General features: G+C 54.5%; 1 protein-coding gene across 2 annotated transcripts; it reads right to left on the bottom strand.

Annotated features, from left to right (window-relative positions):
- Positions 1-322: 322 nt before the first annotated feature.
- SCAMP5 (secretory carrier membrane protein 5) lies at positions 323-21,094 on the bottom strand. 2 transcript variants are annotated; one of them, XM_058665477.1, is made up of 7 exons: positions 21,010-21,094; positions 5,869-5,922; positions 5,038-5,166; positions 2,412-2,568; positions 1,395-1,496; positions 890-1,007; positions 323-799 (listed from the first exon to the last, which is right to left on the bottom strand). In XM_058665477.1, exons 2-7 carry the CDS (start codon positions 5,873-5,875, stop codon positions 605-607), a joined length of 708 nt encoding a protein of 235 aa, XP_058521460.1. In that variant the 5' UTR covers positions 5,876-5,922; positions 21,010-21,094; the 3' UTR covers positions 323-604. The 2 variants fall into 2 exon arrangements, with proteins under 2 accessions (XP_058521460.1, XP_012785114.2); XM_012929660.2 differs by lacking the exons at positions 5,038-5,166; positions 5,869-5,922; positions 21,010-21,094 and having other exon boundaries at positions 2,412-2,863.
- Between the last annotated feature and the right edge of the window lie 4,447 nt (positions 21,095-25,541).

Here is a 25,541-nt window from a genome sequence, read left to right as displayed (position 1 = left end):
ATTCTGCAGAAGGGATGGGGCGAGAGCTGGCAGCAGGGGAGGGGGCTGCAGGCAGGTGGGCAAGCAGAGAGGAGAGCCAGGGCAGAGCCCCTGCCGGTCCCACCTCCACCACCGGGAACTGCCCAGTGAGATCCGAAGTGGAGGTGGTCCCTGCCACAGCCACTGGCTGCTGCAGACACAGGGAACACAGGGTGCTGGGCTTTCTGTCACACCTCCCTAGCCCCACGAGGAGTCTTTGGGGCCATGTCAGAGAGGGTGGTTTGGAACAGGGTACGGGTGGGGCTGGTTTGGTTCTAAACAGACATCTAGCACCACAACAAGAGACCTCCACGGCACGGTATTTCACAAAGGGACATGGACACAGCTAGCGCCCCTCCAGGGGCAAGTTCCCTTGTAACCCCTTCCTTCCCCAGCTCTAGGGGGAGGGGGCAGGGGACAGAGGCCAAGGTGCAACATAGATATATAACTCTGTACAAAGAGGGAGGAAGAGGAGGAAGAAGGAAGGGAGGAACCCTGCTTTGTCACCACAACACATAATGTGGCTTGAGCCCCCTGCCCCGCCGGCGGGCAGCCCTGCCCAGCGGCAGCGGCCTCGGCAACCACCTCACATCTCGTTGGAATATGTGTAGCTCGGGGTGGCGGGGTACTGAGTCTGCGGCTGGCTCATGGCCCCCTGGGCTGCCCCCATCGCTGCGTTCTGCGCCGCCTGCTGCACGTGGGGGTTCTTCCACGCCCCCGTGGTCCACTCCTCTTGGGCTTTGCTGAAGCTGCCCCCGCTGCCCCGGTAGAATTTATGAACCTGCACAAGGAGGTGGTGGGGGAATGCAGGCGTTTCAGGTCACAGCCCCTTCCCAAAGCCCCACCACCGTGCAAGCAGGGGACTGCATACCATGCTGAGGGCAATGAAGGAGAAGACCGCCACAGCTGTGAACATGACGGTGGGAATGAGCATCACCACCGCAGAGCCCACGTTTGTCCCGAAGAAGGCGATGGTGGCGATCCAGCCGCTGGAGGAAGAGGCTGCCTGTGGGTGCTCCGGTGGGAGGAGGGGCCCTGGGAACGCCCCCTCCCCTTTCTCACTCCAGCAGAGCAAGAGACCCTCTTACTGATCCCCAAGCCCTGAAGGCAGCTGGAGAGGACCCTTCCACGTGTGCATCCTTCCACTCAGACCCACTCCTGAGACACAATGTGTGACACCCCTGGTAACCCAAAGCCACAGCCCAGCTCTCTTTGCCCTCAGAGGACCCTGAGACCTCCCTCGCTGCAATGCCTAGGTCCCCTCCCTCAGTGTTGCCTGCAGGGAGATAACTTAGCTCCCCAAGAGCCAAGCACCCAGCAGTCATGGGTCACCCTCGCTCTGCACACACACACACATGCACGCCCCAGCCTCTTACCAGACTCCCCAACCAGGAATGCCCACGGCCTGGATGATGCTGATGACCAGCTGGGCCATGAAGGTAAAGAAGAACGCCATGAAGCTGAAGGAGCTGTCAGTCCTGCGGCACAGGAGAGGCTCTGAGCTCTGGGTCTCCCTGCCTGGAAGGCACCCACTCCTCTCCAGGCTCGAGCCAGGGAACCACAGACAGAAGAAGCCAAAAAGGCCTCAGCCAGACGGCCAGAGCGGTCCAGCGTACACCTGTACATCTTTTGTGAGTTTCTGTACATCAGGGCTGGGCATGCCACGGATGTCAGGATGGACCCCCTCAGGCACGGAACCCCTGCTGGTGCCAGGACAGCCAGCCAGCTAGCTCCGTAGGGGCATGGTCCCATAGGCTCTGGAAGGACACCTATTGACACCAAGGCAGCAGCTGAGTGGCACCGGCTGGCTGTGAGGTATGCTCCACTGGCACCGAGAGGGACAGCCTTGCTGGCACATGCCCTTGTCCCACTGGCACAAAGAAACCCCCATTTGGCACTAGGCTGACCCTAGTGAGTGAGACGGCCAGCCTGCCCTGGCAGACAGAAGGGCGGTGCGTCAGGCACAGGCTGGGCCATCTCCTGCATGATGTCGGGGTGCCCGGTTATTGGCTCCTTTGGCTGGCACACGCACGGGTGAACGGTCATCCTGGCATTGAATCAGCTGCGTACTACCACCAGGACAGGGGTCGGGGGAGCCCACAGGCAAAATCTGCTGCTGCCTAGGGAAGGTGAGGGCAGAAACAGCAGGCCTGCTGCTACGCTGCCCCCACGCAGGAGCAGGAGCAGCAGGGAGAGTGTAGACAGGAAGATTCTGACTCCCAGCCTGGAGCTTCCAAGGAGCTACACCACAGGTGAATGAGAGGTGCATTTAGAGGAGGGCTACAAAAGCAGAGGAGTCGGGGAGACGGAGGGGGACGAGGTGCAGAGGTAAGACGGGGCAGCAAGTGGGCAGCAGCAGGGCTAGGGGCTGGGGGCCATTGCCAACCACTTACTTGAAGGCCTTGTAAATGGGCCGAAACCAGCAGACGTAGGAGCAGGGTGTGAAGAGGACGAGCCAGAGAAAGGCGAGGCCAAAGTTGGTGGCTCCCCCGCCTCCGATCAGCCATGCGAGACAGCCCACCAGGTTCACGGCCAGCGTGACGCTGTTCACTGCAGACCCGGGAGCACAGGCACACGCAGACACCCAAGCCCAGACACATGGACACACACATATATAAACCATAAGACCCACATTGCACACGGACAGACACATACATACCCACCCGGGCCAGCAATGTCGAAAAGACATGTGTGGGTGAACACACACATATACAGACCACAAGACCCACACCCCACACAGACAGACACACACACAGAAGGAGTACAGATGGTAAGAAAGAAAGCTGGGAATTCAGGGCAAGCTCCCTCCTCACACCCTCTGCTGGGGACCCCAGGGCGCTGTGTGTGTTTGTGTATAGGGGGGGACCAGGGCTCTGCCCAGCCAGCTCCTTTGAAGGGTCCCAAAGCCTCGGGTAGTGGAAATGCTCTTTACGTACGACAGATAACGGCCTCAGTCCCCACACCCTCCCACACCTGCCAATGCCGTGGGTCAGACACAGGAAACCCATCTTCGACCCTTTTCTGCAAGGCATGGGGACACAGAAAGGGGATAGGAAAAGGCCCTGGTGCCATGTACCCCACATTTAACTAGGGTGGGTAGGCAGCAGTGTCTGGGATCTTGGTCTTTATCTTTTCTGTTTCTCATGCTACTACCAAGCCACCTCCTGCAGAAAGTCTTCCTCCACTCCGCATACAGTAGTCTCACTCAGTCTCCTATACCTCAGGCCCCTACAGACTTGGGCTGAACTCACAACTCCCCCAAAACAAATCCCAGCCCATCAGTCAGACCAGAAGCTCCTGGAGGTGGTTGTGAGGCCAGGCCCCCTTCCTCTATCCCTATACCAGTTCACTCAATCGAGGCACCACAGTGTCCCGGGGTGCACGATCCCTGGTTTTGCAGAGGGCAATACCACAACACTGACACTGTCTGACATTAGGGCGACCCCTGCCCTGAGCACTGGGCTGGAGTTCAGCCTCCGACAGCCAGCTGCCATGGTCCCGTCTTTGGAAACACTCCGTGAGCCTCTCAAGGGTTTACACGCATTGCCCAGGAACCGAAGCACCTGGCGGCACCCACGGAGGACTTATGGAGGTATTTATAGCCCTTAAATCCAGCTCCTTTGGAGGAGACGCTGCCCAAGTAGAGTCTGGCCTGGCTGCCTGCGCCAACGCCAGCTTGAAACGCCTCATAAAGACCCGGGCATCACTTCTTGTATATTTCCATCTGCCCTTCTCACTCACTGACCCAACATTTCTTACAAACAGGCTCTTGCTGACTTTACCCAGCCCCCGCCACCCTGCTGAGTTCCTGGCTAGCAGCTCTCTCTCAGTCCCACGGCTCCCTGGCATGCTCACTGCCGACTCCTCTTCCTCTGCCACCAGCTGGTCCTTGCTTTGCCTTCATGCCATACCTCACCAACTCCCACCTGCAGTGGAGCTTTGGAGAGCCTGAGCATGCTGGGCACGCAGTGAGTAGCCTGGCTGGCTGTAGATTCAGAGATGTGGCTCCCAAGTGTCCAGGGCCATTCCCTGTGCCAGCCTGTCAACAACCTCTCTGCACTCAGCATAAGCTCTCTCACTGGATGCTCCCCCCGAAAAAAAAACCACTCCCACCTCCCTACTTCCACATCACAAAGGATGCAAACACTGGCTGCTATCACAGACAACCTCCTCTTCCTCCCCTCTTCAAAGCAACTACAGACCCCGTCACCTTCTGCACCCAGAGGCCAAGCCAGGTCCCTAGACTGACTGCCTGCCCCTCTTCCTGCCATGTCACACATCAAGCATGCCAGCTCATCAGCTCCCATGCCCGATGCAGCTCCCAGCTGCTCTCATGCAGTTGGCATGGGTGTCCAGGGCTCCCAGCATGGCCAGCTTTCGGGCCCACTTCCCGCCATGTCTATGAGGTGCCTTCTCACCAGCCCCAGTACAGCCAACACCTACCCATCCTCACCTTCACCCCAAGGAGGATGCCACTCCCACCAACCTGCAACAACTATCAGGAAATGGTGGGGGTTGGGAGCCTTCTACTCTCACCCTGGAAGCCTGAGCATCCTGGAGCCTGGCCACACAGCATGGGGCCACCTGGAGCCCCAGTCATGGCACAGCCCGTGGCCCCCTCTGCTGCTGGGGTGTGCCCCAGCACCACCCCCCAGCTCCCACCAGAAGGCTCTTTGAACAATATCAGTTAGAGAAAGCAAGAAAAAAAACAGGGCTTGGAGAGAAGGCAGCCTCCCTAGAAACCTGGAATCCTGAGGGCTGAGCAGTTGTTGACAGTCACCAGCCACAGCCATTTCCTGGAAACTCTGATTCTAAGAGGAAGGGGAGGAGCAAATAAAAACAGAATCACACTGCAGAGACCCCTACCCAGACATGTGTGAGTGGAGTGGGGGAGGCGGAGAAGGGGGACCCACAGGCTGCTGGAGCCACACAGGATACCCCCTCCCGGCCCATGCAGGGGCTAGAAGGGGGGCTGCCCCACACCCTCACTCCTGCCACACCTTAGCCCCCACCACTCACGCATCCAGAGGTAGTAGAGGCGCTTGGTCATGTTGAGGTGCTGGGGTGGAATGTCCGCCTCGAAGTCTTGGTAGAAACAGGGCTTCAGTGGGATGAACTTGGGCAACGGGGGGAAGTTGTTCACTTTCTCTGTGGATGAGTGAGGTACATGTGTGACATGACCGATGGGCTCCCCTCCCCACCACCCACCCCATCTACTCTTCCCCTGGACACTCAGCAGCCCCTCTCAGCTGTCCTGACTGCCCTACGTCAGCCGACCTGGACTTCCCTGAATGTCAGAGTCACTAAGGATCCCCAGACAGCATCACTGGCAAGAATAAGAACCGAGGGAGGCTGCGTGTGGAGGACAAGCTCCCTTGGTGGCCAGGCAGAGCAAGCGGGATGGATGGGTCTGGAGATGAGGCTGCCAGCCTCCACCCTGACATTCATTCATTCATTCATTCATTCATTCCAGCCACTGTCCCCATGCGATCCCCATTCATTCAGGAGGCAAGGACTAGGATACACATTCCTAACCTCTGAGCCTTTCAAAGCCACAGGGAAGAATGGCAAGGGTGACCAACGGGAGGAGCTGGGCCACCCATAGTGTCACTCAGTCAGAGGGACAGCGAGATAAGGCCATTGCTGACCCCAGGGCCAGGCATCTGACAGAGGTCACGGAATGGACTGAGGTTCTTGGCCAGTCTTTGAGGTGATGGGGCAGGAGACATGTGAAGAAAAGAGGGAATCAAAAATGACCTGCAAAGACCGGGGAGGCAGGCAGACAAGGAAAAGAGCCATTCACCCTAAGTACACTTTTCTACCCATCTCCATGCACATCCCTCTCCTTACCGGCCATGGTGGCACCAGCTGGTCCAGCAGCCTACCCAAGCCTTTCGTCTCGAACTGCAAGGAAAGGAAGGCCAGAAAAGGTTGAGGACCAGGGCCCTGCCTAACCCAGCCCCTCTGGAAGTCCCTGCTGGGCCAAGGCCCTGAGGCAGGACCCCTGGCATCTCAACTGGCCCAGTCATGTTCCACCAGGGACACTGTCCCCCAGTCACACCTGCTGCTGGCCTCAAGGCACCAAGTTTGTCCTCAGAAGACCCCAACTATGGGTAGGAAAGAGGTTTGGGAGGCAACGCTATTCAAGAAGAGCCAAGTCTGCAACGTTCACCAGCTCATACAAGGCCAAATGGAAGGCCAGACTTTGCCGGGCACTGGCCTAAAACCCAAAGGCATGTATGAGAGCTAGGCCTGGGAGTGGGTCAAGTGGAGGAACTTGGGAAACTCCCCTGGCGAGTCATAGCTCCTGCTGGTGAACGTGTGGTCCAGACCTGGGGGTCGGAGAAGCTAGGCAGAGTAGCTCCAACAGCTGGCTAATGTGTGAATTGGTAATGGAACGGGGTATACCAAGCAGGACTGAGCAAACCTTAACCCACAAGTGAAACTAGAGACCAAGATGGAGCACAGGTCATGCTGAGCTAGGCTCTTGCACCTACTGGTCTACGTGAGTCAGGGATGCTAAGCCACAGTGTCTAAGGCAGAGGTCAGGACAGGTGAGGGGCTGAGCCAAGCTGAGTCAGAGCAACCACTGGCATGCGCGTGATCTATGGCTGGGAACAGGCCCAGTTGGGGAGCTAAGGGGACAATCTCAGCTGGGTTGAGGTTCCCACCAAGGGGCACGTGGCCTGGAATGGGGGCTGCATTCTGATCAGGAAACAGTTGTAGTCTCCCTTGGCACAAGGTGGACTGGGAATGGACGCACAGAGCCAGGTCAGACTCCAACACCATCTGGTGTCCTGGAGGACCAGGGTAGACGTGGGACTGACTAGGCTAGGTCTCAACCCCTACTGAGCCATGTGTGAGCTGTATGTGGGTATGGACGAGCCGTGGCTGGGCTGAAATGTCCAACAGCAAGAACCAGTTTGGGTTGAAGGCCAGTCAGGAAAAGCCACTGTTCCTACTAGGACAGGAGGTAAACTGAGTAGGGCTGGCTCATGGACCCCTTGGAATGCACAAAATCTGGCATTAGAAGAGGTTCTAATGGAGGAGCCTGGGCACCCACTCTGGCAGGACACAGACCCGGGAGGTAAGCACAAGAAGCATGATAGGAAACAGCCCAGAATAGGCCATGGAAAGTTTCCCACTGGCATACATTTGGCATGGGTCAGGGGCAGACCAGGCTGAATCAGTTCACGTCATCCACTGGCAAATCCAAGCACCAGAACAGAGTGTGGGTCAAACCAAGATTGGTCGCGACAAAAACCAGTGCACAATACAGAATGCCAAGGTGAGGCTGCCTGCACCAGATGTGATCACAGCGCCCAACCAGCACGCATGAGAACCAGGAAGGGAGGGGGCAGAGCCGGCAGGAGGAATATGGGGCGGTTCCCTTGCTGGACAGCTACTCCCACTGGAGAGTGTGAGCTGGGATGTGGGCAGACCAGACTAAGCAAGGCTACAACACCTGTGCGCCTCATGTGGACTAGATCAGGGAAAAGCCAGGCTGGCTGATTATTCCTACTGGTGCAAACAAAATTAGAGTAGGTGAGGGTTGTTTGGACTTTAGCCACAGCATCAGCTGGCAGAAGCTGGCACTGGGAAATAATTGTCAAGTCAAACCACAGAACTACCTGGAGAGTGCATAATCCGGGAGTGGGAGAGACCCGGGAGGGAAATAGTGGGCTCCTCCCTCTTGGGTTACCACTTCCACGGGAGGGCAGGAAAACTAGGACAGGGACTGGGGTGGCTAGACAGAGAGACACCCAACAGCATGTGTGTGGGCTAGACAGTGGAGCTGGTTACTGGAACTAAGCTTTAATACCCTTCGACATGTATGAGAGCCAAATGGGATGTGGGACAGACTGGACTAGTCTGCTACACATACTGGCAAACCAGAGTAGGTTGCGGGCATGGTGGGGGTTATTGTGGGTCACTCTGACTAGGCTGCAGATCCCACTGGTTTATGTGAGGGCCAAGCAGGTGCTGGGCACAACCAGGCTGGACTGCAACACCCATTGGTTCCGGTGGAAGTCGGGGCTGAAAACAGAACCGACCCAGCAACTGCAACCATCAGCTGATCGGGGCGATAGACTGTGCCAGACCCTGTGCTTGCTAGTACATACAAGAATCTGCTCTGGGAACACCTCAGACAAAGTTTCTTTGGGGATCTCCCCAATCGAAATGCCAGACTCAGAACCCTAACCAAGACAGAAGACAGAACAGGTCAATCAACCACCTCAGCTATATGTTGGCAGTGAAATACTGGGCAAACGGAGACTCTAGGATGGATTATGTTAATCAGTGGATTCTTCAATGACCTCATCACGCTTGGAGTGGCGAGATTGGCAGTGATTCATAACTGGTGAACTATCACAACCACTGGAGCAAGACCCTCGGAGCATGCCCCACATCCGGGACCTGGGGTGGGTAGGAAACTGGGTGGGGCTTCTCCCTCAATATCCCCCTTTACCTCAGGTATATGAAGGAAATAATATGGAAATAATAGTCTTACCCACTTTCCTATAGCCGTTGAACCTTTTTACCCTAATTAACTATGTAAGGATTGTAAAAAATATAATAATAATAATAAAAAAAGAGCCAAGTGTCAGAAAAATCCCAAAGAAAGGTCTCCGCCCTTTTGCCTTCCACTGGTTGTTCACTCACTGGAACTTGCTGACTACCAGGCCCCCCGCAGAGGACATGGGTAAGGCCCAGGCCGTCCCTGTGGCGGCATGAAACGGTCAGGTCAATACCCTCTACTGGAAATCCCCACCATGAAAGCAGGTGCTGTGTGGGTCAAGGTGACCCAACCTGAGCTGTCAGGGCAATAACTACACAGGGAGCCTGGGAAAAGAAGCTGGCTTGGCCAGGGCCTCGAACACCCGTGGGCAGGAGGCGGGGAAGCAGTCGGGAAGACACCACCACCAGCTCTTCCATGACACTGGTGAGTGTGTCGAGAAACACATAGAAGAAGAGACACAGGGCCCAGGGAAGGCAGGACCAGCAGGTCTGGCTTACACAGAGGCAGGGAGGATTTGCTAAGCAACCGAAAACGAGCAAGGGTCAAGAGGCAGCAGTTTATAGAGTATGGAGACAGCAGCAGGCTTCGCAAGGCAACAAGAGGTTGGCCTAGCGGCTGAGATTTCCACGGCCCACATCGGAGTGCCTGGATTCATCGCCTCACGCCAGCCCCTAGCCCCGGCTTCCTGCTAGTGCTGATGGCGAGGGTTTTAGTGATTGGGTTCCTCCCCGCAAGTGGAAGATCTGGACTGAGTTCCAGGGGTCACTGAGGGCATGTGGTGGGTGATTCAGCACAGGGAGTTCCTCTCTGCATGTTTCCCTGTTTCTATCCTGTCCTTTCCCCCTCAAAAAATAAAATAGGGAGCCAGCATAAGCTACAGCCTGCAATGCAGGCATTCAGGCTCTGGTTCGAGTCCCAGCTGCTCCACTACTGATCCAGCTCCCTGCTAATGTGCCTGGGAAAGCAGCAGAGGAGGGTCCAAGTGTTTGAACCAGTGCTATCCATGCGGGAGGCCCAGAAGAGGCTCTAAGCTCCTAGCTTCAGACTGGCCCAGCTCCAGTCATTGAGACCACTTGGGGAGTGAACCAGCAGATGAAAGATCTCTCTCTTTCTCTCTGTAAATCTGCCTTTCAAGTAAAAAATAAATCTTAAAAAAAAAAAACAAAAACAAAAAAGATATCTTTCAAAGACAAAAGTAACTAGAATGAAAGCTGGGGCTTCAGCTGGCTTCTTGGAACTGCTGGGACCATCCTGAACTTGGCCTTCTGGGTGACAGCACAGGAGTAAATGTGTGGATCGTGCTGGGAGCTCTCTCGTCAGAGCAAACACACGTGGCTTGGCCCAAGCAGGACAGTCAACGGGGTCGCAGCCACCTAGGAGAGAATGAAGGGACAAGAGACAAAAAGAATGGACAGCAAGACAGTAGGTCTGATCAAGCTGTCAGTTTATTGATTTCAACTGAGGGTTTTTATATTCTTCAGTAACTAAGGCTCAGGGAAAGAGAAACTGGGACGCAAGCCATGGTCTCAAGACCTATTGTTCTTGAGCAGCCACCATATCAACAACAGTAACCAACATATCGACAATAGTGTAGGTAATCAGTAACAAGATGTTGGTAAGTACAGCATCAATCACATTCTGAAACAGTTGCTAGGAACAATTGAAGCTAAGCGTGTGATTAGTTTCATAACTTCTTTCCCAAGCATCTAGCCAACCGGGGATTTCCACTGTCCCATAGGTCTATATTCAAAATGGCTTCAGTGTGGCTATAGTGCACGGCTCCTGACATCTCCCCAAGCCAGGACAGGGACACAGAAGGTGCATCTGCATTGTCCTGTATGGCCACAGACAATGAAATAACCAGCCAGGGTACAGGAGCCAGGCTGAAGGACCACCACCAGCCAAATCGGGAACAACCAGAGCATGAAAAGTCAGTGATAGCCGGGTATTGTCACACACTGATTTACTGCTTTTAGAGGTGGAGCAGGGCGGAGCAGGGCACAGCAGGGCGTGAGAAGGAGACAGACCACACACCTGCAGGTTCAATTCCCAAAGACTAGCAATGGCTAAGACTGGGCCAGGCCAAAACCAGGAGTTGGGAACTCAATCTAGGTCTTGGCACATGAGTGGCAAAGACCTAACTGCTCGCCACTGCATTAGCAGGGAGTTGAGCCAGGGTCCAGCTCTGTAGCCCAGGTCCTCTGGTGTGCAATTTGGATATCTCAAGTGGCATCCTAACTGTGGGCCTTAATATATTAAATGTTAAAGTAGGGATCTGGCACAGAAGCCTAGCGGCTAAAGTCATCACCTTGCACATGTCAGGATCCCATATGGGCGCTGGTTCTAATTCTGGCAGCCCCACTTTCCATCCAGCTCCCTGCTTGTGGCCTGGAAAAGCAGTCAGGAACAGCCCAAACCCTTGAGACCCTGCACCCACATGTGAGACACGGAAGAAGCTCCTGGCTCCTGGCTTCGGATTAGTGCAGCTTCAGCCATTGTGGCCGCTTGGGGAGTGAATCATCGGACAGAAGATCTTCCTTTCTGTCTCTCCTCCTCTCTTTATCTACCTTCCGTAATAAAAATAAATAAATAAATAATTTTACAAAGGGAGAAACAGAGGGAAAGATCTTCCATCTGTTGGTTCACTCCCCAAAAGGCTGCAATGGCCAGAGCTGAGCTGATCCAAAGCCAGGAGCCAGGAGCTTCCTCCGTGTCTTCCATATGGGTACAGGGGCCCAAACACTTGGGCCGTCCTCCACTGCTTTCTTGGGCACATCAGCAGGAAGCTGGATGGAAAGAGGATCAGCCAGGATTTGAACCAGCACCATATGGGATACTGGCATTCTCAGGCGAGGATTAACCATCCTCCATTGTGCTGGCCCCATCCTCAGAAACTTCCAACTCACCATAGAGAGACATACTTCTATATCTAGAGGCTCTGGGAGACCCACTGGATCAACAGCATTTCTGATAATGGGATGAAGGAATGTTATGTGCTTCTCAGTGATGTGGGTGTGGCAGGACACCCATCACTTCTGTAACACTGTTGCCAGAGAAGTTTGACCTGAAATACTGACTGGACAACAATGTGACAAAACCAGACTGTGAGGAGTTGTCCCAGACAAAGGTAAATGTCACTACCAAAGAAATGGATAAAGGTGTGGCTTTCAGCACAGCGTTCAGCACAGCGTTCAGCACAGCGTTCAGCTGATGGGGATGGCTGCATTCCGCAGCATGAGTCCCAGGTCCACTTCCCATCTGGCTCTGGCTCATGTGCACTGTGGGAGGCAGCAGGTGAAGGCTCCAGGACCTGGGCCTTTCACTTGGGAGACCTGGATCGAGTTCTGGGCTCCTGACTTTGGCCTGGCTCAGCCCTAGCAACACAGGCACTGGGGGAGTGAAATAACAAATGGGACCTGTGGCAGAGAATCAAGAATACACAGCATCTGGGTATTCTGACCCACTTCCAATCCAACTCCCTACTAACATGCCTGGGAAAGTAGCAGAGGCTAACCCAAGCGAGGGAATCCCTGCCACCCACACGGAACACCCAGAAGACGCTCCTGGCTCCTGGCATGAGTCCGGTCCAGCTCCCACCACTGCAGCCACTGGGATGTGAACCAGCAGATGGAAATTCTCCCTGTGTGTCTTTTTCATTTTGTGTCAACCTCTATCTTTCGAATAAATAAATACATCTTACAAAGAGAGAGAAAGAGAAAATAATAGCTATGGTTCCTGGAGGGAGAGGTGTGGAGCCTTTTAAAACTTAACTCATCATTGTGTTTTTTTTTTTTAAAGATTTTATTATTACTGAAAAGCCGGATATACAGAGAGGAGGAGAGACAGAGAGGAAGATCTTCCATCCGATGTTTCACTCCCCAAGTGAGCCGCAACGGGCCGGTACGCGCCAAACCGATGCCGGGACCAGGAACCTCTTCTGGGTCTCCCACGCGGGTGCAGGGTCCCAAAGCTTTGGGCCGTCCTCTCCTGCTTTCCCAGGCCACAAGCAGGGAGCTGGATAGGAAGTGGAGCTGCCGGGATTAGAACCGGCGCCCATATGGGATCCCGGGGCTTTCAAGGCGAGGACTTTAGCCGCTAGACCACGCCGCCGGGCCCATCATTGTGTTTTTTTAAGATGTATTTATTTACAGAGACAGAGATTTTCCCTTTGCTGGTTTACTCCCCAAATGGCCCAAATAGCCACAGCTGGGTCAGGCTGAAGCCAGAAGCCAGATATTTTTCTGGGTCTTCCATGTAGGTGCAGGGCCCCAGCACTTGAGTCACCCTCTGCTGCTTTCCCAGGTGTATTAACAGGGAGGCGAATCAGAAGTAGAGCAGCTGGGCCTGGCATGGTGTCTAGCCCAGGACACGCTGGGATCCCATGTGGGCACTGGTTCTAATCCCAGCAGCTCCACTTCCCATCTAGCTCCCTGCTTGTGGCCTAGGAAAGCAGTCGAGGACAGCCCAAACTCTGGGACCCTGCACCCTCATGGGTGATCTGGAAGAAGTTCCAGGCTCCTGACTTTGGGTTGGCTCAGCTCAGGCTATTGCAGCCACTTGCAGAATGAATTATTGATGGAAGATCTTCCTCTCTGTCTCTCCTCCTCTCTGTGTATCTGACTTTCTAATAAAGATAAATACATCTTAAAAAAAAGAAGAAGAAGAAGAAGTGGAACACCTGAGACTTGAACTAGTTCCCATATGGGATGCTGGCATCACAGGCTGAGACTTAACCCACTATGCCACAGTGCCAGACTCAAGAGGGAGTACTTCGACCTGGCACCTTTATGCCACGCTCTTACAACCCAGGATCCCCTCCTTTCTGAGACAGATCGTTATTTAGTCGGTGAGAGAAAAAACACTGCCAGCTTGTGAGATGCAAGCAAATCTGACACACAGACATTAAAATGTCACACACAAAATATCAAAACATCCACCTTAGAATCAACGACACTGGGGACATCATTCTGAATCACGAATCATGTCAATGTACTTAACCTGTTAAATAGAAATTGGGCAGAGGAGGACAGGCTCACAAAAACTGAAAAGGAGCAGCCAAGGAGGCAGCAGGTCAGTGGGGCAGCCTGGAGTCTGCAAAGGCAGCAGTAGAGGACAAACATTACAGAGGCCACTACCGTGCACCCAGAGGCAGCCAGGGCTGGAGAGTTCTCACCACACACAGCAGCAGTGAGCCAGACACGGCCCCAAGGAGGGGCGGTAGGAGCCGCAGCCAAAGGCAAGCTAGCTGGCTGGGATGCAGAGCTGGTGTTGACAGCTCATTTAAGAAATCTGACGGGCCCGGCACAATAGCCCAGCAGCTAAAGTCCTCGCCTTGAATGTGCCAGGATCCCATATGGACACAGGTTCTAATCCCAGCAGACCCGCTTCCCATCCAGCTCCGTTTGTGGCCTGGGAAAGTAGTCGAGGACGGCCCAAAGCTTTGGGTCCCTGCACCCATGTGGGAGTCCCAGAAGAGGCTTCTGGCTCCTGGCTTCAGATTGGCTCAGCTCCGGCCACTGCAGCTGCATGGGGAGTGAATCAACATGCAGAATCTCTGTCTTTCCTCCTCTCAGCTTCTGCCTCCTGTCTTCAGCCTGGCCCTGCCCCAGCCCTTATCACCATTGGGGGAGGGAACCAACAGAAAGAAAAAAATCTCTCTGCCTTTCAGATTAAGTTCCTTTTTTTCCTTTTTTTAAGATTTACTTTTATTTATATATGTGAAAGGCAACTTACACAGACAGAAGACAAAAAGAGAGAGATCTTCCATCTACTGCTTCTCTCCCTAAATAGCCACAACAGCTGGGCTCTGAAGCCAGGAGCTCCCTCCGAGTGTCCCACATAGGTACAAGACCCCAAACACTTGGGTCAGCCTCTGCTGCTTTACCAGGCACATTGGCAGTGAACTGGGTCGGAAGTGAAGCAACCAGTATGGGATGCTGGCATCGCAGGTGATGGCGCAGAACCTCTATGCCACAGTGCTAGTTCCCAATAAAATAAAGCTTAACAGGCAGCAGCAGTTGCTGCTAAGACACTAGAGAGAGAGAAGACTACAGGGTGGGACAGGGGTCCAGGCAGGGCTGCAGCTGGTAGGCATATGTTAGAGACCTGATGGCTCCAGGGTGAAGCTGCGATTATGAGACAGAAGCAAACTGAGAGAGAAAGGCCCCTGAGAAGGGGAGAGGCAGGAAATTAGGCAAGCCGTGACAAGCCTAACCCGCAGGGCAGAGACGCGGGGCCGGTGTGAGGCCTCAGAACACACAGTGACAGTCTCACCTATGTAGTTCCAGTCTCTCTCTGTGATCCAGGACACAACCCTGGGATTGAGGAGGAGGACACGAAAGAAAAGATGATCCAGCTCCATCAACAGGCAATTAAAGTGCTGAGAGAGATCATCACATTTTCCATCTGTTGATTGCTGTGCCCTTGTCAGCCACGGAGAACTCAGGGAGGGCTTCCTAGAGGAGGCAGTAATCAGCCTGAGTCCTTATGGATAAACAGGGGTCAGCCAAGGAGAGAATCAGGAGAGCAGGCGTGCAGAGGAGAGCCACAGCATGGCATATTCAAGGAATACAAACAGGCAGAGAGTTAGGCAGTAGAGGGATTGAAGGGAAGACAAAAATCAGATTGCCAAGTGGGTGGTCTAGATCCCTCTGGCCTTGGAGGACTTCATCTCAGAACATGGCAGCCACTGAAGGAATGGACTGAATTTCCAGCTCTTGGCTTCAGGCTGCTGCTGGAATTTGGAGATGGAAGCTAGTGTTCTCTCTCTCTCTCAGCCTTTCAAATAAAATAAAAACAAGGCAGGCATTTGGTGCGATGTTGAAACGTGGCTCAGGACACCTGCACCCCACAGCCCACTGCCTGGCTTAAGTCCTGGCTACTGGCCTTCAGACCAGCTTCCTGTGACGCACACCCCAAGCAGCAGCAGTGGCTCAGGAGCTTGGGCCCCTGCCACGTGGGAGGTTAAGGTTGGATCTTGGGCTCCTGGCTTCAGCCTTGCTGAGGCCTGGCTGTTGCCAGTATTTGGGGGCAACGTCAGTAGATAGAGGATCTCTCTGTCTTCCAAATAAAATGAAAATAAATTTCAAATTTTTCAATGAAAATGTTTTCAAACTACATAGCCTACAATATACTGTCTTTCAGCTATGCATGAAAAATATCTGAAAATGGACTAGCTTTGTGGCACAGTGGGTTAAGCCATCAAGGGCAACATAGGCATCCCATAGGAGCACCAGTTTGAGTCCTGGCTGCTCCACTTCTGAGCCAGCTCCCTCACAATATGCCTGGGAAAGCAGTGAGGAGGACCAAAGTGCTTGGTCCCCTGCCATCCATGTGGGAGACGTGGATGGAGTTTCAGGCTGCTGGCTTCAGCTGGGCCTGCCCTGGCTTGTGTCACCATCTGAGGAGTGAACCAGTCGATGGAAGGTCTCTCTCTCTTCCTCCCCCCACTCTGTAACTGCTTTCCAAATAATTTTTGTTTAAAGAAACTGAAGTGCATGAAGTAGAAAGCTTTTCTAGAATTAACCCTCTCAGAAGCCACCTATCAATGTTTGATTTGGGGCTTTGTTGTTATTTATCATTTCCAACATATATACAAGCGTGTGTGGCAAACATGAGATCACTCCATGGGCGCTATTTTGATAACATGTTCTTTCCACTCAACCATTTCTCACTTCAATGAACAGAGATGTCATCTTTGTCATCACCAGGCAGTTGGGCCAACCATGGCCGTGACCATGGAGCAGTCAGTCAGGTGTGGCTGAACAGACTGGACCAGGAGGCCACAGCTTCCGGGAGGTAGCTGGGTAGAAGCCAAGATGCCAGAGTACTGGGAAAATGGGTTGGGGGGAAGAGGGGGAAGTCCGGCAGACTAGTCACTCACGGAGCTCGGCTGAGATGTGTACACACAGACACACACACCATGTGCGAGGCTCAGCGACCATACCGAAATGTGCACACGAGAAAATAACAGCCTTGGCCCCTTGTGAGTTTATTTCCAGGCTTCGATCAGCTGTCGCAGGCATTTGGGGAGTAAACCAGTAGAAGAAGATATTTCTCTCTGTCTCTCCTGTCTGTAAAACCTGCCTTTCAAATAAATCTTAAAAAAGGGGGGGGGGGGCCCGGTGTGGTGGCCTAGTGGCTAAAGGCCTCGCCTTGAACGCCCCGGGATCCCATATGGGCGCCGCTTCTAATCCCGGCAGCCCTGCTTCCCATCCAGCTCCCTGCTTGTGGCCTGGGAAAGCAGTAGAGGACGGCCCAAAGCCTTGGGACCCTGAACCTGTGTGGGAGACCTGGAGGAAGTTCCTGACTCCTGGCTTCGGACTGGCTCAGTTCTGGCCGTTGCAGCCACTTGGAGAATGAATTATTGATGGAAGATCTTCCTCTCTGTCTTCCCTCCTCTCTGTATATCTGACTTTCCAACAAAACAATAAAATAAATCTTAAAATAAAAAAAAACAAAAAATTCAAAATGGCATCAGGTAGAGGCTGACACAGGGAAAGGGAGGCTGTTCCAGGGCAGAGTCCTGAATTAAAGGAAGAGCTGGGGGTGGGTTGGGAGAATGAACACAGAAGCAAAGGTGGGTAATACTTGATGGACAGGGGCACCTCGGGACACAGGAGAGGCATCTGGGGCACCGCATAGGTGGCTCAAGATGAGGAACCTCCTTCCCCCTCAACACTCCCAACCACTCTCTGGAGTGAAGGACTCTGGGGGCTGGCTAGGCTGGAAAACTCCCATGGAAAAGAAAGTGAGTATGCAGGGCCCGGCGAGATAGCATAGTGGCTAAAGTCCTTGCCTTGAACACACCAGGATCCCATATGGGTGCCAGTTCGTACCCTGGCAGCCCCGCTTCCTATCCAAATCCCTGCCTGTGGCCTGGGAAAGCAGTCAAGGACAGCCCAAGGCTTTGGGATCCTGTGCCCATGTGGGAGACCCGGAAAAAGCTCCTGGCTCCTGGCTTCAAACTGGCTCAGCTCCAGCCGTTGCGGCCACTTGGGGAGTGAACCTTCGGATGGAAGATCTTCCTCTGTCTCTCCTCCTCTCTATATCTGCCTTTCCAATAAAAATGAATAAATCTTAAAAAAAAAAGAAAGCAAGTATGCAGGATGGGAGGGGTGGGTAGCTGGCGGGGCCAGGGGACGGGGTGACTATAGACTGTGCAAAGAGGCAGAACCGAATGCCCAGGTCTGCTAGATGCAGAACAGAGCCCAGGACAGGGGGACCCTGCTGCTGGGGTGGGACACGCAGGCCAAGCAGCATAGCAGATAAGAACATGGAGTCCAAGGGTGACACAGGACAGATAAGATGGGGGACATCAGAGGCTGGTGGGTGGCAACATGGGCTAAGCCTGTACCACCAGCACCCTGCAGGAGAACACTGCTTCCAGTCCCAGTTATTCCTTGCTGCCAATTTTAGCCTGGTCCCGCCCCAGTTGTGATGGCTATTTAAGAGAGTGGGAGGAATATGCTGGTTATTCAGTGGTGCATTTTTTGACTCCACAGTGCTGTAAATTTTCTGTTTTAACTTCATACCTGTTGTTGACTTTGTTTTGTGGCTTTTCATTTAAGGGAATGGAGCTTATACATTAAGGGAAGGTACAGTGACGGCACAATAGAGACTATCACATCCAGATGTAAAGATACAGTGCAGTATGCATCCCTACTTCCAAATCAAAGATGGACGTCCAATGAAACTGTTGGGCATATCTGGACAATGGGATGCCAGACCGTCTGACATCATCTGTACCAGCAACGTCAGGGCACACTTAAATAACAGACTGATGGACTTATGACTACTTATAGAGGACTATAATACTGTAATAATATGGCGAAAATCAGTCGGGGGAATTTGGGAAGGGGGTAGGGAAATCCCAGACCCTATGGAATTGTATACAAAATTCAAAATTTTTATAAAAATACATTTTTGGGCCAGGCCCAGTAGCCTAGCAGCCAAAGTCCTCGTCTTGAGTGCGCCAGGATCCCACCTGGGTGCCAGTTCTAATCCTGGCAGCCCCACTTCCCATCCAGCTCCCTGCTTGTGGCCTGGGAAAGCAGTTGAGGACAACCCAAAGCCTTGGGACCCTGCACCCACAAGGGATACCCAGAAGAAGCTCCAGGCTCCTGGCTTCGGATTGGCTCAGCTATGACCATAATGGCCACTTGGGGAGTGAACCAGTGAATGGATGATCTTTCTCTCTGTCTCTCCTCCTCTCTGTATATCTGATTTTACAAATATAAATAAATAAAATAAATCTTAAAAGAATGCACTTTTCAAGTTGCCTAGTACAAGAAGTAATCATAAAATGTATATTCCCTAGAAATATATTTCATAGCTTTCCAAAAAGAAAGAGTGGGAGGAGTGAAGCAACACCTACAGGACCTCTCTCTTCCCCTCTGCCCCATGCCTGTCTTATATCCTTTCAAATAAATAAATAAATACTCCTTTAGCTGTCAGGGACATACAAATCTCCTTGTGGTCACCCAGCATGTAAAACTGAAGTTGGACCAAGGTCAGAGAAGGATGCCGGGGTTTAGGGTTTCCGAGGTGGCTGCAGGCCAGGGATGGCCACACTCAGGGATGATAGGGAACAGACAGGCACAACCTCCTGCCAGACAAGGGCAGGGGTGGGAAGCTGGGACCAGCACCAAAGCCCCCCAGGAAAGCCAGGAAGAGGAGCAGGGACAAAGACGGACACCTCAACAAGCGAGACTCTGAGCTCTGGCTCCAGCCTGACCCATCCCTACACTGAGGCTTCCACACCAAAGGAGTGTCCACAGTCTCAGAAAGTCAGGGCAGGACGACAGTATGGGGGACGCAGAGTGTGTGGGACACCGCCGCTGTGTATCTAGGTCAGTAGCAGAGAGCACTTAGGGAGGGCTGTGGGAGGCTGGCTTACACAGACAGAAGGATCCAGCCCCTTGTCTCCCGAACAGCCTTGACGCTTGTGGAGGGGAAATGTGGGATGGGGCGGGTGTACAAGGCAAACAGCAATCTGCTCCTCAACTGAGAATCTTCCATAATGGAGGGAGAGGGTATTCCCTCTACTCTCATCCTTGGCACCGAAATGAACACTTCCTTTTTGCTGGTCCAGAGCCTTCCCTTACCCCAGCCCTCAAGCCTGAGAGCTATGAATCATCCTCAGAAAACAGCACTCTCTCAGAAGTCACCGTGACTCCTCAGCAGCAGACTCCCACGGATGCGCTGCCTGCCAACTCCCGTTCTCCCATCCCAGGCACTCACCTGCTTGCTGCCTGCCCAGCTGCTGCGCGCAGGAGGTCCTGGGTAGCTACCCCCACTGTCTGCAGCGCCCCTGAACACCCAGCGCCTCTCAGTCCCACTATTCTCTCACACCCCCGCGGCATCCATTCTGAGCATCAAGTGCTCATCATCACCGGATCTACTTCCTCGGTTTCCTAGCAGGGTGGGGATTGGAGGGCTTCCGGGAGGGGTCTGACGCAGGGCACACCCAATCCCTATGTTCGGGTGGAAATGGGGCAAAAGGATGTTCTCTCTCTTTAGGCTAAGCCAAAGTCGCGCACGCGCGCCTGCCCGTCAAGCCTGCTGAGTCCACTTCCTCCAGGAAACTCAGACTCCAAGCTGGCGGCCGAGGAAGGAAGTGCAGCCCCCAGAAGGAGAGGCAGTGGGGAGCGGGGTAGCCAGAAGGGATCCAGAAGGCGCGCGGCCTGGCCCTGGAGCAGCGGAGGAGGTGCGGAGACACCTGGCCTCCGGGCATCACCTGGCTCAGAGGGGGCAGCGAGAGGAAGAGTTAATAGGATCAGAGCCGGCGCTCCTTCCAGGGCTCCCAGTCTTGCTGCGCCGTGACCCAGCTCCGGGGGGACTTTGCCCTCCAGCTCACCGCGCCCGGAAGAGGCCTAAGCCAACGGCACGTGCGCGCCCCCCACCCTCCACTGGCTCGCCTAGCCCGGCCCCTTCCCAAGCCCTGCCCGGTGAGACAGGGAAGGCGGGACCCCGGTGGCCAAACCCTCTCCCAACCCAGACCCTCGCCTCTTTCCTGGCAACCCCTCCTAGCACCGGCGGGAAGAAGGTCCGCTAAGGCCTTGCCATCACAACTCCCCCCACACACCCCTCGCTCCAGGAGAGAGTCGCGGCCGCCAGGACCGCCCCCGCACCGAGGCACCCTTTTCTCTGCAGCTGGGGGTCACCAGGGCCCGGTGCACCTGCAGGCACCGGACGAGGGAGGGCACCCACAGAGGTGCAGCCGCACCTGCCAGCAGCCGCCCTCACCCCAGCAGGTCCCTTCCCCCCGCCTCCCCTGCCCCCCAACCCGGGCTTCAGCTCCGGATCCTGGTCTGACGTCACCTCGTGGGGGGACAGGGGGAGGGGGGCTTCGGGGCGCCCTTCCCCCGCCCGAGCAGGGAAGGTCACCCCAGCTCCGGTGGCGCGGGCGTCGCGGCGAGAAGCCTGCAGCCCCCGGCTCCCCGCTCGCACCCCAAGGTGCGGACACTTACCCGCCGCGGCCGGCCGGCTGTGCGGAGAGGCCGCCGCGCTGCGCTGAGCTGCGAGGCACGGAGAATGCGGCGCGGGACCGGCCGCGAGCCGCTCCGGGGCGGGGCGGAGCGGGAGCGCGTCCGCGGCTGGCTCCGTGGCGCGCACACGCGCGCGTCCTGCCGGGCTGCCTCTCTCGCGAGACTCCCACTGAATGCAATGCCCGCACTCGCGAGAGCCTTGGCGCGGCCACCCCCGCAGCCTGGGACCGGGAGCTGTCCACGGTGCTGGTGCCCAGGCCCGGCCGGAGCCGCAGGACGAGCGGAGTCCATCGGAGAGCTGTCAGGGCGCAGCGATCGGAGCCCCTGGGTGTGGGGCACGGGGGACAGTCACCTCCTAGACCGAGGCCGGGGGCCTCCCGCACCTGCCAGTAAAGTGAAAGGGGGGCAGGGTGGGAATTTGGAGCAGCAGCCTGCACCCCCCCCCCCCCAATTAGAGTCCTTACTCTATTTCTGGCTTCAGCCTGGCCCATCCCTGGTCGTTGCAGGCATTTGGGCAGTCCTGGATGGAAGATTCTCTTTGCTTTTCAAAATGAAAGAGACAGAATTTTACAACCCCAGAAGTTTGGAGGGGTGAGAGGTGCGCTCTTGCGCACAGGAGGCTGGCAGTAGAAGGCTGGCAGACTTTGACCTTGAATGACAGCCCCCATGTGGGATCTCCACGGCAGGGCCACCCTGGGCACTGCCCCCACCCACACCAGCCCTTCATCCTGGCCTCAAAGGGACCTTCAGCGGGGTGGCAGACACTGTGGAGATTCTTTGCCCAAAACAAGGGCCCATTGTCCAGCTGCAGCCTGCCAGGAGAGGGGGCCTTCCTCCCACAGCTGGGAAGGAGAGGGGTGGGAGCAAAAAAAAAAAAAAAGGACTAGGGCTGGCTGGAGAGAAAAGGGAGGGAGCCACAGGGGCAGAAAAGGGCCCAGTGGGCAGTAACAGCTGACCCTATAGGGCAGCCAAGAGACGGGAGGCCTGGGCTATGGGCACGACTGCTCCTGCTCCTACATGCCTGGCTGCCCCACAGCAACAGGGTAAAGACAGAGTAGAGGGACCGGAGAGGTGCCAAACTGGAGGCTGCAGAGGTTGGTGAAGCAAGGCCCCTTTGGAAGGCGATACTGCGTAGTCCTTCAGGTCGGGGTCTGAGCTCCATGCTGCCGCCTGCAGGAGAGCTATCTGGATTCCACACACGGGATTTACCGGAGACATCTTGGGATTCCTGTGGGCCCTGCAGGGGAAGCGTTGGGATGAACAACAAACAAGCATGGCCGTCTGCATTTAGCTAATGGAAGAGAACAACACTAAGGGTAGGGAAAGTCCTACACTTTTATTTGAGGTCTTTGTCATCTGCCTACCACGGGCCGTGGCCAGCCTAACTCTGTGGTTAGGAAATGAGCTGAACCATGGATGCCTGTGCGTGCTGGCAGTGCAATTGAAGCAAAGTCCTCACCCAACCAGTTTTCCACATGCACCAAGGGTTTCTGAGGTGAATGAACCCCTGTAACAGTCGGGACGGTGCCTGGTACACAGTCAGGGTTCAGTGAGGGCTCCCCGTTCCCATGTGCCAGGCACTGGGGACACGTTCTTCAGACACAGGGCAGGGTGGGCCAGCTTGTGCCAAACTGTGTGAATTCTGCATCCCAAGGGCCTTCTCAGATGCAGTGATCCTGCATCGGCCATCAGGCAGAGCCTGCCCTGGGTTAAACCCAAAGCTTACAGGGGACAGACAGGCTCCCCCTGCAGTATACCACGGAACATTGTCCCGTGGAATCCAGCCAATGGCCGACCTGGAAGGAGGCTGCTGGCCACCAGGCCTTTCCAAGGAAGGTGTGCCTATGCAGGGGTCTCTGGGGAAACAGTGGGGTTTCCAGCCAGCACGGAACCTGTGAGTGCTAGAGTGAGATGTTACACTAGGGACAACCGGTCACATAAGTGGCAGTGTCCCCTCCACCCCCAATTTTATACACCAGCCAAGTGAGGTTCCAGAAGCTCACGGGCTCTGATCTGCCCAAGGACACAGAACAGGTGCATCTGAGAAGTGGAAGAATCCTCCTGCCTCCCCCATTTGTCAGCCAGCCGTCCCCAGAGGTGACCTCTGAGAAGGAGATGAGAGTATGGACATTCACTTTGGGGGAGGAGGCCAGGAATTACCCGTAGAAGAGCTGCGAAGGTGAAACAAAGAAAGGAAGGAAAGTGGGACCAGCGCAGTGGCCAGGCAGACAAACCCTCCGCCTTGCAGAGCCGACACCCCATCTGGGCGCCAGTTCTAGTCTACTTCTGATTCAACTCCCTGATTATGGCCTGGGAAAACAGCGCAGGATGACTCAAATTCCTGGGTGTCTGCACCCATGTGGAAATCCTGGAGGAAGCTCCTGGCTCCTGGCTTCAGATCAGCTTACCTCTGTGGTCATTTGTGAAGTGAACCAGTAGATTGAAGATTCTCCCTCTGTTCCTCTCTCTCTGTTTTCCTCTCTGCAAATACACCTTTCAAACAATAAATAAGTCTTAATAAAGAAGAAGGTAGCCAATACAGGGTGTAACAGTGAGCAGGGTACACTGTGGACAGCCAGGGCTTGATCCTGCTGGGCACCTGGCGGGCAGTGCAGATGACAGCGCAGGCACACTTCAGGAGGAATGTACTGAAGGGGTCTTGGTCAGTGGAGGGCTGCCCCGGCCCCACCAGCCTGCCTCATGCGCTTTTTGAGGTCCTAGGGCCTGGCACGACAGAGTAATCAGGAGGGCTGGCAGAGCACTGGGCAGGAGCATCCACCACAGCCTGGGTCAGAAACCAGGACTATGCGGCTCCTGAGCCATAGCGAACTGCCTCAGGGAAACCCCAATACTGGTCCTGCAGAAGTTTGCAATCCGGAGTGTCCTTTGCGAGGCTAGGGCTTCCTGCATCCCTCAGCCCCCTTGGAGCTTCTGCTCTTGTGACACACCTGTCCCCCCTGGCATGGATGCTGGAGCCGTGGATATGTCAGTATAGTACATGCAGCTGCCCAAGTGGGCAGCTCTGGGGCTCCTGGGAAGAGAGGACCTCCTTCCGCACTGCCCCCATGCTGCCCTATGCTTATCCTTTCTGAGACAACCCACTGAAAGTGCAAAAGTGTTGTTGGCTAAGGAGTTGATTAGTGCTGGTTAACCTGGGCAGGAACAGGAACTGGGCTTGGATAAAAACACCTAGACTAATTGGACTCATCTGTATCCAATATCCTGCTAAATGAGAATGTGGGGGGGAAGAGTATATAAGGAGAGGTGAAGGAGCATAAAGTGAGACTTCGCACAGACTTCCACCATCGCTGGTCTCCTGTTAGTGTTTCATCCCCAGACCCTCTCCCAGTCCACGTTACTGGCTCTGCTGGCCAGAGCACAAAAGTACTCAGGAATCGCCTGATAGGAGAGTCACATAGAAAGCATGAGGAGGGCCCGGCGCAGTGGCCTAGTAGCTAAAGTCCTTGCCTTGAACGCACCAGGATTCCATATGGGCTCTGGTTCTAATCCCAGCAGCTCCACTTCCATCCAGCTCCCTGCTTGTGGCCTGGGAAAGCAGTCGAGGAAGGCCCAAAGCCTTGGGATCCTGCACCGGTATGGGAGACCTGGAGGAGGTTCCTGGCTCCTGGCAGTGAATCAGTTCAGCTCCGGCCGTTGCGGCTCACTTGGTTAGTGAATCATCAGACAGAAGACCTTCCTCTCTGTCTCCCCTCCTCTCTGTATATCTGACTTTGTAATAAAAATAAATAAGTCTTAAAAAGAAAAAACAAAAAGAAAACATGTGGAGACTTAAGACAAATAGAACCCAAAACTGGGCAAGAGGGGACAGGCAATGCGGCAAAACAGGCAAAGCCTCTACTTATATTGCCAGCATCCCTCATCAGAGCACTGGTTAGCATCCGGCTCCCTGCTGATGTGCCTGGGAAAGCAACGGTGCTGACCCAAGTAACTGGGTCCCTGCCAGCCTAGTGGGAGGCCCAGATGGAGTTCTGGTCTCCTGGCTTCAGCCTGGTTCGGGCCTGGCCATTGTGGTCATAATAGGGAATATAAAATCTATCTCTCCCTGTCTTTCTGTCCCTTTTCTTTCAGACAAATAAAACAAATATATTTTTTAAAATATATACGTTTATTTATTTACTTGAAAAGCAGATGCAGAGGCCCGAGCTATTGAGCCGTCTTCTGCTGCTTTCCTGAGTGCATTAGCAAGGAGCTGGATTGAAAGTGGTGCAGCCAGGATAAGCCAGTGCTCATAGGGGATGCCAGTGCTGCAGTTGGCAGTTTAACTGTACCACAATGACAGACCCCAAATAAATCTTGAACTGGGTAGAGGAGCTGAATAGAAATTTCTCCAGGGAAGGTGTACAAACGGCCCCCTGCCAAGTGTCATTAGACCTCAAAGAAATGCACCACGAAGGCCCAGGGAGTACCACTTCGCACCACGAGGTGGCTCTCGGGGATAATGCGGCTGATCTGCACGCTGCAAAATGGCAACGGACTTTGGGAGGAGGGAAAAG

This window comes from Ochotona princeps, chromosome 6 (genome assembly GCF_030435755.1).
Source record: "Ochotona princeps isolate mOchPri1 chromosome 6, mOchPri1.hap1, whole genome shotgun sequence".
Taxonomy (NCBI): Eukaryota; Metazoa; Chordata; class Mammalia; order Lagomorpha; family Ochotonidae; genus Ochotona; species Ochotona princeps.
The sequence above is the reverse complement of the archived record's forward strand: the minus strand, read 5'-3'. Positions and strand labels throughout refer to the sequence as shown.